At 43.7% G+C, this 16,079-nt stretch overlaps 1 protein-coding gene across 1 annotated transcript in view; it reads right to left on the bottom strand.

Annotated features, from left to right (window-relative positions):
• The window catches only part of ADGRV1 (adhesion G protein-coupled receptor V1), a 391,637-nt gene extending 376,005 nt beyond the window's left edge, over positions 1–15,632 (bottom strand). The window contains exon 1 of the mRNA XM_084833645.1: positions 15,187–15,632. Within this exon, the coding sequence (XP_084689771.1) occupies positions 15,187–15,295 (109 nt within the window). The 5' untranslated portion in view covers positions 15,296–15,632. The remainder of the gene's footprint in view (positions 1–15,186) is intronic.
• Positions 15,633–16,079: the final 447 nt, after the last annotated feature.

Genomic DNA, 16,079 nt, shown 5'->3' with positions numbered 1-16,079 from the left:
TTGTTGGCACTCACCAGCTGAATTCACTATTAGAACGTGTGATTACCATGGACAGCTCTATCACTGGGTCAACTGAGGCAACTTTCTGGGGTCCAGATTTTAATCAAGGAGAGAAAGGAGGACTTCCTTGTTGGCTGCTGTGCAACTGCTCAACATGTTACGCAGCTACTTTTGCACTGGAGATGGCAGGGTGTGTGCGTGCGCGTGCCTCAAATGCTTTCTCTGGTGGATTGATAACTCACAACAGCATGTGTCTTCAGAGGTATGTGAAATGTGACAATACTGGCAATGGTAGCTCCACAGCCACATTCTCTAATAAATACACTGAAATGGGGATGGGTAGGCCTTGGGGGGAGATAACACAGGGACGCTTCAACAGCCATTTTAGGCTGGGGTTATTTCCTCTAGGACAATATCCTGGTCCTAGAGATACAATAGCAAGAAGGCAGCTGAAACACTTGAGGGGGGGGGGCAGGGGAATTGTATATATCTTTGCTATTTTATTGTATTTTAATATATTGTAAGCCACCTTGAGAACTTTGGTTAGTAGGTGAGGTATAAATACTCCAAATAAACAAAACAAATACAACAATTTAATAGCAGAGACCAGCCTGACTGGGGCATTCCCCCTCACACGACTGGCAATCATGTAAGGAGAAGGGCGGAACCATAGCCACAGCCCCCTGTTCCAACCCTCCCACCACAGTCCACGTGTGCACGGAGCACATCTATAAGGCGAACCTGCTCTACTTGTGTAAGCTACTCGCATGATGTGGAAATGTGCACAATCTGGGTTTGGTTCCACATCACAGGGAGAGCCGAGGCCCGTTGAGCAGGCTCTGCTCTACAACATTTCCCCCCAACACACAGATGGCAGGGGTGTGAGCTGGCACAGCCATGACGGTGGCAGTGGGGCCAATGGGTACATCCCTTATGCCATCATGTGAGGGTGAACATCTGAATGGGGCTTTGATTCTTCAAATGAAGGCCTGGCCTAGCACATTTGTTGTTGTTTATTCAGTCAGTCGCTTCCAACCCTTCATGACTTCATGGACCAGCCCACGCCAGAGCTTCCTGTCAGCCGTCGCCACCCCCAGCTCCCCCAAGGTCGAGCCGTCACCTCCAGAATATCATCCATCCATCTTGCCCTTGATCGGCCCCTCTTCCTTTTGCCTTCCACTTTCCCTAGCATCAGCATCTTCTCCAGGGTATCCTGTCTTCTCAGGATGTGGCCAAAGTACTTCAGTTTTGCCTTTAATACCATTCCCTCAAGTGAGCAGTCTGGCTTTATTTCCTGGAGTATGGACTGGTTTGATCTTCTTGCAGTCCAAGGCACTCTCAGAATTTTCCTCCAGCACCACAGTTCAAAAGCATCTATCTTAGGGATGGCGGAGAATTTCTCCACGAATCTCAGGGAGGCCGAATGCCAACGCATTTGGCCCCCCGAAATTGTTGGTGAAATTCTCCGCCCCCCCGCCCCCCCCGGGATGGGACTTACCTCCCTCGAATGTCCCTCTCGGCAGCGGGTCCCGGCGGGAGTTCGGCGGCGGTTTGTCGGGGGCAGTGGCCGGTCTTCCGACCGGCTGCCGCCGCCGCCATTACAAAATAAAGTAAAAAAAAAACCAAACACCCGTGATAGGCTACGTAATGATTTACGTAGCCTATCACGGCTAGATTTCCAAAGTCAGCTGTGATAGGCTACGTAAATCATTACGTAGCCTATCACAGGTGACTTTGGAAAAAAAAAAAAAAAGCATGTACGCAAATGGCGGCACCCATGGGCGCCGCCATTTGCTTTCCTTATTTGGTCCCATTAGTCTACGTAAAGATTTACGTAGACTACCGGGACCAAATAAGGAACGCAAATGGCGGTGCCCATGGGCACCGCCATTTGTGTACGCACTTTTTTTTTTTTCAGTCACCCGTGATAGGCTATGTAACGATTTACGTAGCCTATCACGGCTGACTGTGGAAATCTAGCCGTGATAGGCTACTTAAATCGTTACATAGCCTATCACGGGGGGGGGTCCACTTCTTTATTTCGCGGCCGGGGAGACGGGGCGCTTCTCCCTGACCTGAATTTCAGCCGGGCGAGGCGGGGAGCCTCCCCCCCCGGCCTGAATTTCGGCCGGGCGAGGCGGGGCGCCTCCCCCCCAGGCCTGAACTTCGGGGGGAGAACCGAAGCGCCTCCCCCCCACCGCGAAGCAAGCTGCGGGACCAGGTAAGTGCCTTTCGTACATCCCTAATCTATCTTCCTTCGCTCAGCCTTCCTTATGGTCCAGCTCTCGCAGCCATAGGTTACTGCGGGGAATACCATTGCTTTAACTATGTGGATGTTTGTTGTCAATGTGATGTCTCCGCTCTTAACTATTTTATCAAGATTTGTCATTGCTCTCCTCCCAAGAAGTAAACGTCTTCTGATTTCCTACCTGCAACGAGCGTCTGCAGTAACCTTTGTGCCTAGAAAGACAAAGTCTGTCACTGCCTCCACGTTTTCTCCCTCTATTTGCCAGTTATCAATCAAGCTGGTTGCCATAATCTTGGGTTTTTTTTAGCTTTAACTGTAACCCCGCTTTTGCACTTTCTTCTTTCACCTTCGTCATGAGGTTCCTCAGCTCCTCCTCGCTTTCAGCCATCAAAGTGGTAACATCTGTATATCTGAGACTGTTAATGTTTCTTCCAGCGATTTTAACTCCAGCCTTGGCTTCATCAAGCCCAGCACGTTGCATGATGTGTTCTGCGTACAGGTTGAATAGGTAGGGTGAGAGTATACAACCCTACCGTACTCCTTTCCCAATCTTAAACCAGTCCGTTGTTCCGTGGTCTGTTCTGTTTTTGCTTTCCTTCTTTCTTGGGCTGCTTCCAGTGTCTCAGCAGACAGCCATCTTGCCTTCTTGGTTTTCTTTTTCTTTGGGACATTTTTTGTTGCCGCCTCCTGAACAATGTTGCGAACTTCTGTCCATAGTTCTTCCGGGACCCTATCTACTAAATCTAGTCCCTTAAATCTATTCTTCACCTCCACTGCATATTCATGAGGAATATTAGTGAGCTCATATCTAACTGATCTGTGGGTCTTCCCTATTCTCTTTAGTCTGATTCTAAATTGTGCAATAAGAAGTTCGTGATCTGAACTACAATCAGCTCCAGGTCTTGTTTTTACCAACTGCATAGATGTCCACCACCTTTGGCTACAAAGGATGTAGTCAATCTGATTTCGGTGTCGACCATCTGGTGAAGTCCATGTATAAAGTCATCTCTTAGGTTGTTGGAAGAGAGTGTTTGTTATGCACAGTGAGTTGTCTTGGCAAAATTCTATCAGCCTATGTCCCGCTTCATTTTTTTCTCCTAGACCATGCTTGCCTGTAATTCCAGGTGTCATTTGACTACCCACCTTAGTGTCAGGGTGGAAACTGAGCCCAGAGAGCCCTAGAGTAGTTCTGATTCTGAGGAAGAACAGCCATTCGTGGGAGTGGAGGAGCCAGCTCATCCCTCTCAGGCTCAGTACCTGGCAGAGATTCCTCCTGCCGGCATTCCAGAGATAGTTAGTGACCCAGGTAGTGAGGGAGTGCAGGAGGGGAGCTTCTTAGACGCTCGACGCAGACACAAAGAGCGATGAGTGATGGAGGCTGCGGAAAGGAGGCTTAGCGCCCGTTTGGCGCGCAAGCAACGGCCGCCTCCCATGGACCCAAGGGAAAGAGGGAGGATCTCTCCCTAGCCCATAAGTTCTGGGTCTTCAAGTGACTTTCAAACAGGGATCAACTGCCTGCCTGAAGCGTAGGTAGTCCACGCTGCTGTTTCTTTGCTTTAGCCGCTGGTGATTAGCATCTGAAAGAGTCATTAAGCTGTAATGGGATTAAAGCTTTGGAAAGAGTTCCCGTCTCTATTGGAATCTACTGAGAGAGGCCACCAAGGCGTTCCTGACACTTAGCATTCCAGTCTCCTGTAATGAAAATAACATCTTTTTTTGGCATACTATACAGTAGGTGCTGCAGATCCGCATAGAACTGATCTACTTCTGCTTCTTCAGCATCTGTGGTTGGGGCGTATATTTGGATCACTGTGATGTTAAATGGCTTACCCTGAATTCGAATTGAGATCATTCTGTCATTTTTTGGATTGTATCCAAGCACTGCTTTAGCCACTTTATTATTAATTATGAAGGCTACTCCATTTCTTCTGTGGTCCTCTTGTCCACAGCAGTAGATCTGGTGGTCATTTGATGTGAAGTGGCCCATTCCAGTCCATTTCAGTTCACTGACACCCAAAATGTCTATATTTAATCTTGACATCTCCCCAATAACCACATCCAATTTGCCCTGGATCATAGATCTTACATTCCAGGTTCCTATGGTGTGTTGATCTTTAGAACATCGGATTCGTCGTTCACCACCAGCACCATTGGCTGCTAGACATCCTTTCAGCTTTGAGCTAGCTGCGTCATCACATCTGGGGCTAGTTGAACTTATCCTCTGTTCCTCCCCAGTAGCATTTTGACCATCTTCCGACCTGGGCATCTTCCGATGGTATACCGACATATCTCTGGTTGTACTGATCCAGTATGTTATATTAATCAATGTCAATGAATGTGGCATATTTCTGACTTTGTAAGTGATTCCACTGGTTTCCTCCCTAGAGTACAAATATTAAGTTGAGTGTACAATGGCAACTTGAACATAAACAGTGCAATCTATGTATGCTATCTCTCTGTCTGCAAATATAGGCATCATCCACAATGAACTAAGGGTGCTGTTGACCTTTTAGCTTCAGCTGTTTTGCTTGCCATAGACTAAGCAAGTATCTTCCCACGGTGTGCCTCAAGTAAATAATCATGCAAACATGATCCTTACGGAGCAAGGTAACGGCGTTTAAAGTTACTTGCATTATATTACCTTTGCTAAGGGGCATTCTAAAACTATACAGTTACTCCTGTGGAACAAGAGAAGTCTTCTAATCATATCATCAATTATTCAGCTAGCAAGAATTTTTCCTTACTACAGTTTATTTGTACAATTAATTGGTTTCTTCCAAGAAGTGCATAGAAGTATATTAAGCCAACCAATTGCCTCATAAAATTATTTCAGTTAGGTATGGTGTTTTGAAAATATGTTTTGGACAAAAAGCAGAATGTCTTGCAAGTGTCACACCGTAACAAAGTAATTTAGCATATACATGTTGTCCTTACTTCATATACCCTATTGTCTTTTTTGAAGTTAACTATCTCTCCTCTTTTTTTGCATGCACTGTTAGCCTTCAAATGAACTGAGAACAGATATCGAGACATAAATTATTCTCTTACAGCAACTGCTCTCAAGGAAGATGTAAAATTATGCTTCTAATTTTGTAGCTGAGTCCTTCAATGGGACTTACTTTAGTTCTGGAACATAAAACATATTTCTTATAATATTGTAAGTCTCTTTTGGTGCACAACAGCCATAGTGTTTCATTGTTATTGTGTTGTTTCCAGCATGTCACATGTTCCAGAGCTAAGCCCTGTCATTAAAAATAGGTTCCAAGGCTTAACCCTGGCTCAGATCAAGCTCTGTTTTAGTCATTAATAGAAGATTAAATATATCGATTTTCAATTTGTTTTTAGTAGTTGTCCCCTGTGAAATAACGTTTAATGCCAATGCTATTTTTATTAACTATTTGTGTGCACTTTTTGATTCAATGAATAAGTTCAGATGGTTTCCGAAATGATTCACAATTTGTCTGTGCCATTCAGTCAAGAGAATGTGTCTTCTCGTTCAGTGTTCTCAAACTGTCCTCTAAAGGACAAAACTGGATAAGGATTGTTTGAGGAAGACGACTGCTAGGTTCATAAGATTCAAAACTCTCTGTTGCACTCAGCAATAACATGATTACTTCACTCCAGCAGAAAATCACTATGTTGCATGAGTAAAGCTGTACCTGCGATTATGGATTTGAGCTGGTACAAAGGTCATTCTATGTACCTCAGGCCTGTGTAATGTGCATTGTAGAATCCCCACATCTGTCAGTCTCTGCACATTTCCTCATCATACTCTTCAGCAGCTTTCCCAACCTAGTGCCCTACAGGTGTGTTGGACTACAACTCCCATCAATACTAGCCAGCATGGCCAATGATGGGAGTTGTAGTCCAACACATCTGGAGGGTGCCGGGTTGGGGAAGGCTGCTCTAGAGTGATCAAGAAACACAACCCAGGGCAGGGATGTAAATAGGATTGGACACGGTTCTTAATATGGTTGAGAACACCAGGGGCAGGGAATAGGTTTAGTGCTGAACCCAATGATATTCCTGACTGAACCCCTTTACTTTCTCTTATATAAGAGAATAGCCATGGAGAAAAGTAAAGTGCTGCACTGGAAGCAAAGCCTGTTCACCACTCAGAGACAAGAGCCAGCTTTGAGGATGGACTAAGACAGAAGGAGGGCAATTTCTCTGGTTCTTTATCTCCTTAAGGCCTGGAGACCATTGTCAATTTTAAGTAGTAGGGGGCAGGATGAGGTTTGTTCAAGCAGGCCTCAATAATGGCCTTAATAATGGCTTAAAGGGTGGGTGAAGGTGGAAGATAAAAGCTCCACACTGGTTTCCTCATCATCTCATCCATCAGCGAAGCTGTTCCCATTTTAGTGAGTAGGGAGAAAGTGACATGACAGGGCAGTTTATCTGTCTGGGGAAACTGCCTCTGGGAAAGACCTGAAAGTCACTATCCTTCCCCAACTGTTCAAACTTGATAGGGTTTCAGGTAGTCCATAGTAGTTTATGTTACACAGAGACAGATCCTGTGTCATTACAGCATCAGCATTACAGAAGCAGTCCAGCCAGGAGTACTGCTAATGCAGGGTTTTCTCATGCTGCATTGCTTTTGCTTAAACAGGAACATTTTACTATACAAATGTTTTTCTGAGTGCTGACAGCACAAGCATGACCTTGACCAGGGGTAGTCCAGCCATGCTGGATCAGACCAAGGGTCCATATAGTCCAGCATTCTGCTCACAGAGCGGCCAACCAGCTGTCAACCAGGAACCCACAAGCAGGGCATGAGTGCAACAGCACCCTCCCACCCATGTTCTCAGCAACTGGTGTACATAGGCTCACTGCCTCTGGTACTGGAGGTAGCACATAGCCATCAAGACTAGTAGCCATTGATAGCCTTTTCCTCCAGGAATTTGTCCAACCCTCTTTTAAAGCCATCCAAATTGGTGGCCATCATTACTTCTTGTGGTAGCGAATTCCATAATTTAATTATGCACTGTGTGAAGAAGTCCTTCCTTTTATTTGCCCTGACTCTGCCAACAATCAGCTTCACAGGGTGATCCAGAGTTCTAGTATTATGAGAGAGGGAGAAAAACGTCTCCCCTTAAAGTGAGTGGTGTCACTTTCTCCACACCATGCATAATTTTGTATGCCTCTATCATGTCTCCCCTTACTCACCTTTTCCCCAACAATCACAACTGTTGTAACCTTCCCTCATGGGGGAGCTGCTCCAGCACCCTGAGCATTTTAGTTGCCCTCTTCAACATATGCTAAGGAAAAAAAGGTACTTCTGAGAACATGCTCAGCCCAGGAATTTGTGATCAGCACCAGAACCAAGCTCACAAGTCCTTTCACATAAAATTCCACTGCTGTCCATCCCCCCTTTGTATTCTTTTTAAACAACTGGGGGTGGGAGCACTTTTAGTTGTTGCTGTTGTTAGACATTTAGAAATCAGAAAGCCTTGCAAATCTAGGGCAGTATCCAATGAAGCCTCTCCACTTCCAGACTTGATGTAGCACCACCACAAGAAACCTCTGGTGCAACAGCAATAGCACAAGTTAGAGTGATGGGTTTTCCTGGGAAACTTGTCACCCCAGCTTACACTCTGGCATAGTGCTAGAGGTTGCTTATGCTAGTGCCATGTCAATTGCGTAAGCAGAGCAGCAGCACTAGATACTGCCCCTTTTGCAAACTACCCAAAGAGCCACCAATAGATCCTGATCTACCCTCTCCCCACCCCTATACTATAGCACACTCCTCTTTCATTATGCATGTTTATTATGGACATGTTCACAACCTGGTCTATATATGTCATAATCAGCTGACTCTGATGAAAGGCCATTTCACACATTATGTCATTCATACAACTCCAACTCACACTTTTCACTACTACATGTGTGGTCATTGGGCATAAGTTTTCCCATCCTCAGTAGGATGCATTATATTAGGTAATCTCAGACAGTCTAGATAAGAACCTCAAGGACTGAGTCTTTTTAAATAAAAGCTATGGAACTGCAGGCTTTACATACAATAGCTGAGACATATAATAGCTGAGGTGAACCATTTGAAATCATGCACTCTTGTTAACCTTAGAAAGACAGCTGGTTGTGTCTATGGTGCAACTCTTTTTATGATTTTTTTTTTAAATCAGAAAATTAAGACAACCTTCCCAGTAGACTCTCCATGACTCTCCAATTAACTGATAAAAATGCCCCTGAAATCAAACTTTTCTCAGGGAATATAGCAGCACTGAAAATATGGTACAGTTGATCACTATTTATTAGCTTGCAACAGAATATCATAATTCTCTCTCGTTAAGAGGCATGTTTAACTCTAGTTTCTAAAATGAACTGCATGTCTGAGATGGACAGGGCAAATTATAGAGCTTTGTGACACGGATGAAAGGGTATTATTTCAAGCACAGCCCAGTCATATTTATCTAAATGTATTGATTGAATTAAATATTTCTACCCTGACTTTTTTAATTTATTAATTGCATTTACATCCCAATTTTTTTCTTCTTGCAAGGAACCCAAGGTGGCTTACATTATCTTTCTCCTCTCCATTTTATCCTCACAACAGCAACCCTGTGAGGCAGGTTGGGCTGAGAGTCTGTGATTGGCCCAAAGTCACCCAGAGAGCTTCCATGCCCGAGTAGGGACTAGAACCCAGATCTCCCTGCTCCCAGTCCAACACTCTCACCACTATACCACACTGGCTCTCTAAAATTACTTTTAGCCATTTCAGGTCCCCCTGAGGTTGCTCCTGTGGATGCAGAGGGTGCTGTGGTATCCTATCACATCAGGTATGTAGAGCAAAACTCTCCAGTTCTCCACAGCTTGTTGCTAAAACTGGGATGGCGGTGGGAGAACCCTTGTAGTTGCTACAGCTCCCATCAGTTGAAAAAGTCCACCTTAGGATGAGTCAGAAAAAGATAGTAGTGTCCTCCCCGCTCCCCCAGTTAAGTCATGCTGTGATCCTGCACTGCAAATAGAGCTTTCATCCCTTGTACTTTAAGAAGAGAGGATAATATCGGGCTCTTAGACTCACAAAAGAATTACCCAAATAAATAAAATTGTATTTTTACAACCATTATTTATAACAAAACAAAATAAACAAAGAATACAATAAAAATACAATCCAATAAAACAATAAAAACACATCAATAACAACAGTTCATAATCAGTAAAACTTACTTATCACTCCTTATAGACAGTAAAAAAAATGGCTTGAAGTTTAGTTCCTATGGGAGCAAAGTCTGCCACTGTCAAAATTGCCTTATTATGAGAAGAACAAAAAGGGGGGGGGTGTCTCAAAATCAGACCAAGCATTTTCCCCCGTAAGGAAAATGCACATTTTCCTGTGCAGGAAATAGGACAGTTAAGCAAATGATGAAGGAAGACATCCATCGACCCACTGCCACCTGGGCACACTCTGGAGTTGTATGGGATTTTGTTTAAACACCCTTTTAAAATGATGGTTGACATCTGTTGCATCCTGAGTCTGGTTAGGGCAATTTTGAAGGTGGGATTGGAGATAAGCTTTAAATAGCTCTCACATTCAAGTTTGGATTTAAATCTAGGCAGCTATCTTGTTACATGTGATTGCACAGAGGTTGGATTAGACAGAAACACATCAGAGTCGTTCTCCAAAAACTCATTTAAAATGAGTGAAGTTCAAAGTGAAAAAATCCTCCAAAGAAAGGCCATAATGATGGATTTGGTGTGGAGTAGTCTTTGGAGCTAGGTTGCACAGTTAGCTGGCCTGGCTCCCATGTAGTCTGCCAGACACGACTTGGGTAAACGAGAATGTGAAAAAGAAAGTACTTTAAGGGTGCAATCCTATGCATGTTTAGACAGAAAAAAAGTCCTACAAATCCAGCATGCCCCAGCCAGCATGGCTGGCTGGGGCATGCTCAGATTTGTAGGACCTTTCCCTGTCTAAACATGCATAGGATTACACCCTAAGCCAATAATTAAAAGTCTTAATGACAGAAATAGATTTTACCGCCATTACATCAGTTTCTTCTTGGATAAAAGATATACGAGTACCCCTGAGACCCTGAGGATTGTCCTCAACTATTTGTTTTGAAAAAAAAACTCCAGGGGTATTTTCAAACCCCATATCTCTCCTCCATAGGAGAAACAAGATAAGAGTTTTGCATTCAATAGACACAGAAATGATTGGATTTGATTACCATCCCTCGTGTGCCAAAACGTCAATATTGCATTTAGTTATTGATTTATCTTTAATTGCAGAGACTTATAACGGCCCTGACACAAAAGAATTAATATTGTTCTGAATGGTGGCTCCATTCAAAGGCATAAACCTATATAAACCACCCTGCATATTAATTTGTTTGTGAAGTGTCATACTAAATTACTCAGCTGAGTCTGACAATGTACAATTATACTTTAAATGCTAACAATTGCATTCAAGAGTTTTGGGCTTCCTTTACATCACATAAATATATCCAAAGTTTATTAATTGATTCAATTATGCTTCACCGAATTTAAAAAAAGCCTAGGGGGATTTTGGTCCCGCTTATTTTCTTAGAATACACTCACAGAACTGTGTTCTGCGGAAGGAAAAACCCATTTGCATCCTTTTGATGAGGGTGGCTAACCTCCAGTTTACCATACCAATTATGCTTGCACATTTGTCTAGTCTGATTTTAAATCACAAGAATGTGGTGATTTTGCCTTGCTGTTGACTGAAGGAAACAGCCTTGGAAAACCTCCTCTGGAAGATATCCCCATTCTTATCTTTCTCAGAACACTGCATTATTTTTAAGCTTCAATTAAACCTTGTAATCTGGGCCACAATTTAATAACCACTATTTAATCATTATAATCATTCCCTTATTAGTGGAGTATTTCGCTTTCTCTGCCCCATGGCACCCCTGGAGATCAAGACAAGGAACCCCTCTTTGTTGATTAGTTATTTAAGATCAGCAACAATAACCAAGCTGGAAAGAAAAGTACTTTGAGAGGATTACACAAGGGCTAGTTCTCAACAGCACCAAGTGGAGGAAAGCAAATTACAAACCCCAAGTACTTCATTGCATGTAACCAAATTGGCTGGTTGAAATGCTAATTGCCTTTCAAGGCTGCTCAAGGCGGACAGTACAGCTTGGGCTTCATGGGAATTACATGCATTCTTTTTTCTTTTCCTCCTCCACTTCTGCACCATTGCCTTGCTGAGAATGATTCAAAATCTATTCACAAAGGTAGTTCTTTCCCCAACTTTCAAACATGTCAGGAATGTCTAAAACTCCGACCAATACTTCAGATCACTTTGCTCTGCCAAATCTATAACAGATGGCTGAATTAAGGCCATGTTAAATCCCCACTAAAGCCTGGAGCACTCCAAGTATACAAGACCAGCCTAGATGGGGCGGGAGGCTGGAGCCAGCTTCTTGGGAGAAATGATACACCAGTCACAAATAAATAAATAAATAAATATTCATGTAAATTGAACTTGATGGAGCACTATTCCTTTTCAAACCTAAAATACTTCAGCTCAGAGATGTTTTGTTGTATCAGTTCAAGGGAAAGTGTTCCCCTAAGAATATTCAAAGGACAGTGCATCGTCCTGTTTTGCACTGCCACATGAATTCAACAATTCAGTTTATTCCATTTTATTTGGATTGCATTATAAAGAAATAATTCTGTGTATAAACTGATTGATGTACTGAAACTCACAGCAATTTCACTAATGTTATATCAAATGCAATATAAAATGTGTTATTACTCCATTTTTAATGTTTTGGTAACAGCACGTAGTATTTTTAGCACTACAGACTTGTCTAATGTTGCTTTGGCGGGGGTGGGGGGAGAATGAGACCAGAGTCATTCCAGGTTTCTTATCCTAAAAGCTTATCCTTATTTTTCTCTCTCAAGTAACACAACACAGATTTCCACACTACTGAATTTCTTGTGCGAGTGCTTCCAGGAACAGGATAATTTATATATAATTTTCTTAACATAAATATATATTATATGTCATCCTTTGGATTATGGTGGCAGAATGACCTACCAGTTATTCTGATTTGACAATCCTTCTGCTTCACAGAAGTGACACTCATCTTTCAATCTGATATCCCTCAAAGCCACTTCAACAAGAACATAGGATAGAAATAAAATTAAATTTTTTTTTATCTCAAATAACTTGACAATTAGGATGTTCATATGCTTTCAGAGTACTTCTGATAGAAGAAATTTTCTGTTTGGTGTGATCCTGAACTAAAAACACAAAAAACTAAGGCTGCAGTCCTACAAAACTTACCTGAGAGCGAGTCCCATTGAACTCAATGGGGCTTACTTCTGAGTAGACAACATGTATAGGACAGCACACAGTAAATTAGTTAAAAATGGTAGTACTACTGAAATAAGTAGAAAATGCTCACATATATAAATATGAACACAAGTTCAGTAATTTGCAACATCAGTATTTATTTCAATGTAAAGGTGCATTATTTCCTCTTCCTAATTTTTTAATATCTTCTATTGACTTGAAGTGAGAGTTGTACCATAGAAGCAATACTAATTATGAGAGTTTTCAAATATATTTTCCAAAGTTATATTATAGTTAAATATTTTAAAACACAGCAAAATCTTACCTTGTCAATAACCTAAGAGATGAATAATTCCACAAATATTATTTGTGTACATCTCTACAAAACTAGAGACATTTAACCCAACTCACCCAGGTGAGTTTTTACCTAAGAAGTGGGATACCAATGTAACTAAAGTGTATTTGGCAAGTGCTTTAAAGATTTCACATGTGCACATTTCTCCATAAGTTGGAGGGCTCTATTCTAATCCACATGCTAATTAAATGACATGGGCTCTCAACATGTTCAGTGGTTAAGCCCAATGTTAGGTGTTTTAGACTGATGGAAATATTTTCTATATACAAACACTGCACCTGATTCAGCCCATGTTAAGCACTTTTAAGTCTCATTTCTTTGTGTAAGAATGCGTTCACTTTTGTTGTTTAAAATAACGGGACCTAAAAGCACTTCATTTTGGCTGAATTGTGCCCCTATTTGTTCCCTACCTGATTTTAAAATGCACAAAGACTTAACCAAGGCTTATGTTATATTAGGCTCATTCCAACACTAATTAAAGTTTCCAGACATTTCCATGTGCCTTTAGTTATATTTGCAATTTCTAATCAAAGCTGCTTAGAACAAGAAATGTTGCTAGCCCTAAAAACTCTTCCCACATTGTGTTTAAAATAAATGGCAGCTTTAATGCTGTGCTCCATTGGAATATGATTCAAGCTAGTTTTCATATGGTGAAAGGTCCATGATGATGCCTTGATCCAAACCTAAGTCGCGGTGATATATTTATTTCATATCTCAAAGTGTTAATACAGGAAAGAATTAGTGTTGTTTACATAGACACTTGGTAATGAATTTAAAGCTTGTTTAATTCATGCTCTGGTAACTATTTCAAAAACAATAATTACACTTGCATGCAATTTTAGCAGTGCAGCTCAATCCTATGCATGCTTACTCAGAAGTGGTGTTCAGTGGGACTTACTCCTGGGAAGGTCTCCATTGGATTGCAGCCTTAATACCTTACGATCCAGCCAAAATTAAGCGCTATTACGACTGTAACCTTATGCACTTTTACTAGAGAGTAAGTCTCATTGAACTAAGTGTGACTTACTGCATAGTATACATGCATAGGTTTGGGCTGCACACCCCATGAATTTCATTCAAGTTGTGAGCTAAGCACATGCTTGATTTTCCATCGAAATCAACAAGGCTTACCAGAGCACTTGGCATCATGCCCTTAACTGCTCTGTAAGTTATTTCTTTCCTAGCATTTCCAGTTTTAATACTTTGTTTCCAGTTTTTTTTTTGCACCCTAAAGAATGGAAGCTACTTGTGCAATACAGAAAGAGTGTCATCTATGCAATGGATGGTCTGTGTTCTGTATTTTATTTGTAGTTTATTTGCATGCATAAAGTGGGTTGTGTCCAATGTTAGTATAATTTAAATCCCCTTCATTTCAGTGGGTCTACCCTAAGTGAGACTAACATTAGATACAACCCTTTCCTCCCCCCACACACACACCCCAATCCTTATCATAAGATGTGTGGGTTGTGTGGGGAGTATTTATAAGGCAGAAGGTATATGTAGAAACTGGGATGCTGAAGTACCAGTTCTGAGGACTGTGATCAAAATAAATAACATAATAAGCAACGTAATATATTATTGATACAAAGCAGCACCACCTTAGAAGCCAGGTAAACCATTCTTAGAAATGGCAAAAAGGGCTTTTATTTACGTTGTTGTTGTTGTTGTTGTTACTATTGATTTTACAGGTAGGTTTGATCGCCATTGATGGCAAATAATAGCCTCAACCGGTTGTTTTTCTCCGAGTCCCTCAAACAGTAATTACAAGATAATAACTTGACACGTGTTTTTAGTGTTGGTTTCAAAGATGGGGGGGGGGGGGGCTCCTCCGCGTTTGTCATGATTTCATGCTTTATGAGTGAAAAAACATACGAACTCAACGGCGGAATATGAAGTGCGGCCGATCGGGACACCCCCCCCCCCCCGCTCCCAATCCATCCATCGATCGATCGGTCGTGGGCTTCGTTGCGATACCCCGAGCGCAGGACTTTCCCCGCTCAGCCTTAGGAAAGCGAAGCGAGGCCGTGACCGCCTCCTTGGGCGCTTCTGCCTGAGCCCAGAAAGGGGAGCCCTGCCCGGGCTGGGTGGAAACCGGAGCGGAGAGAAACCTTAGCGGAGCTCCAGAGCAGCAGCCCGAAGAAGGCTCGCCCGGCGGCAACAGGTGCTGTTGCTGGGAAAGAAGTCCGCGGCCGCAGAAGAAAGAAGGAAGGAAAGTGGGGCGGCGGGGAGAGAAAACTTCGCGGATCCGGCAGCAGCCACGCTTTCCTGCCCTTCCACAAAGGCCCGCGAGGCACCTACCTCGACCCGGGGATGTGGACATCAGCGTCCCGTGGACTCGCCAGCCAGCCAGCCAGCCAGCCAGCCAGCCGCCCGCCCGCACGCTGTCACTCAGTCCCGCATTAGGCATTCCCCCATGGCCAGCCCTCCTCCGGCGCCTGCCTGAGCTGCAGCCGGCCCTCCGCTCCGCTCCGCTCCGCTCCGCTCCGCTCCGCTCCGCTCCCGCCGCTGCCTTCCCCTCGCCGGCTGGGAGGGGACAAGCGGGCCACCCAGCCAGCCGCCCTCGCTGCAGCGGGGCGCACTGGAAGCGCGGGAAGACGCGGGCTGGCTTCCCGCTGAGCGGAATCCCAAAGGGAGGCTGGGATTGGTTTGAAGCGGGGCTCGCCCTTCCTCCAGGAGGGCGGCCAGGGCTGGACCTCGGGGCCAAAGGTCAGGGCGCCGCCGCCGCCGCCGCCGCCGCCGCCCAGAAGGCGGGAGGCGGCGCCGGGGCGAACTATTCCCAAAGTCACCATCGTGCTGTGGTTTCAGCGAGCTCCGAAGGACGAACTGCACATGCTCGGAGTGCTTTTTCTCAGGGTCGGCAGACATTCTAACATCCGGAATGCAGAAGCGGTTGCAAAGCATGGAAAGGTGGTGGCCGGGAGGAGAATGTTACTTGTGTGCTTCACAACTGAAGCAATACACAAAGCTGCTTAAGCCCCCCACCCGGACCAGCAATCCAGGGTTTAAAATTACCTGGCGTCACCGCTGCCTCTAACCGTAGCTGTTTCCTGAGTGTTGACTAGAACTCTCAAGGCTCATGTTACTTTTCCAAAATTTGAAGTGCGCTTCAACCTTGGAATATGTGACAGCCTATGGAAAAAAGTGTCTGAACATGTGCAGAGTGCCATTAGGCCTTTTCAAGTGATCACCTT

This window comes from Heloderma suspectum, chromosome 2 (assembly GCF_057233095.1).
Source record: "Heloderma suspectum isolate Gila_16-S chromosome 2, 16-S_ref, whole genome shotgun sequence".
Taxonomy (NCBI): Eukaryota; Metazoa; Chordata; class Lepidosauria; order Squamata; family Helodermatidae; genus Heloderma; species Heloderma suspectum.
The sequence above is the reverse complement of the archived record's forward strand: the minus strand, read 5'-3'. Positions and strand labels throughout refer to the sequence as shown.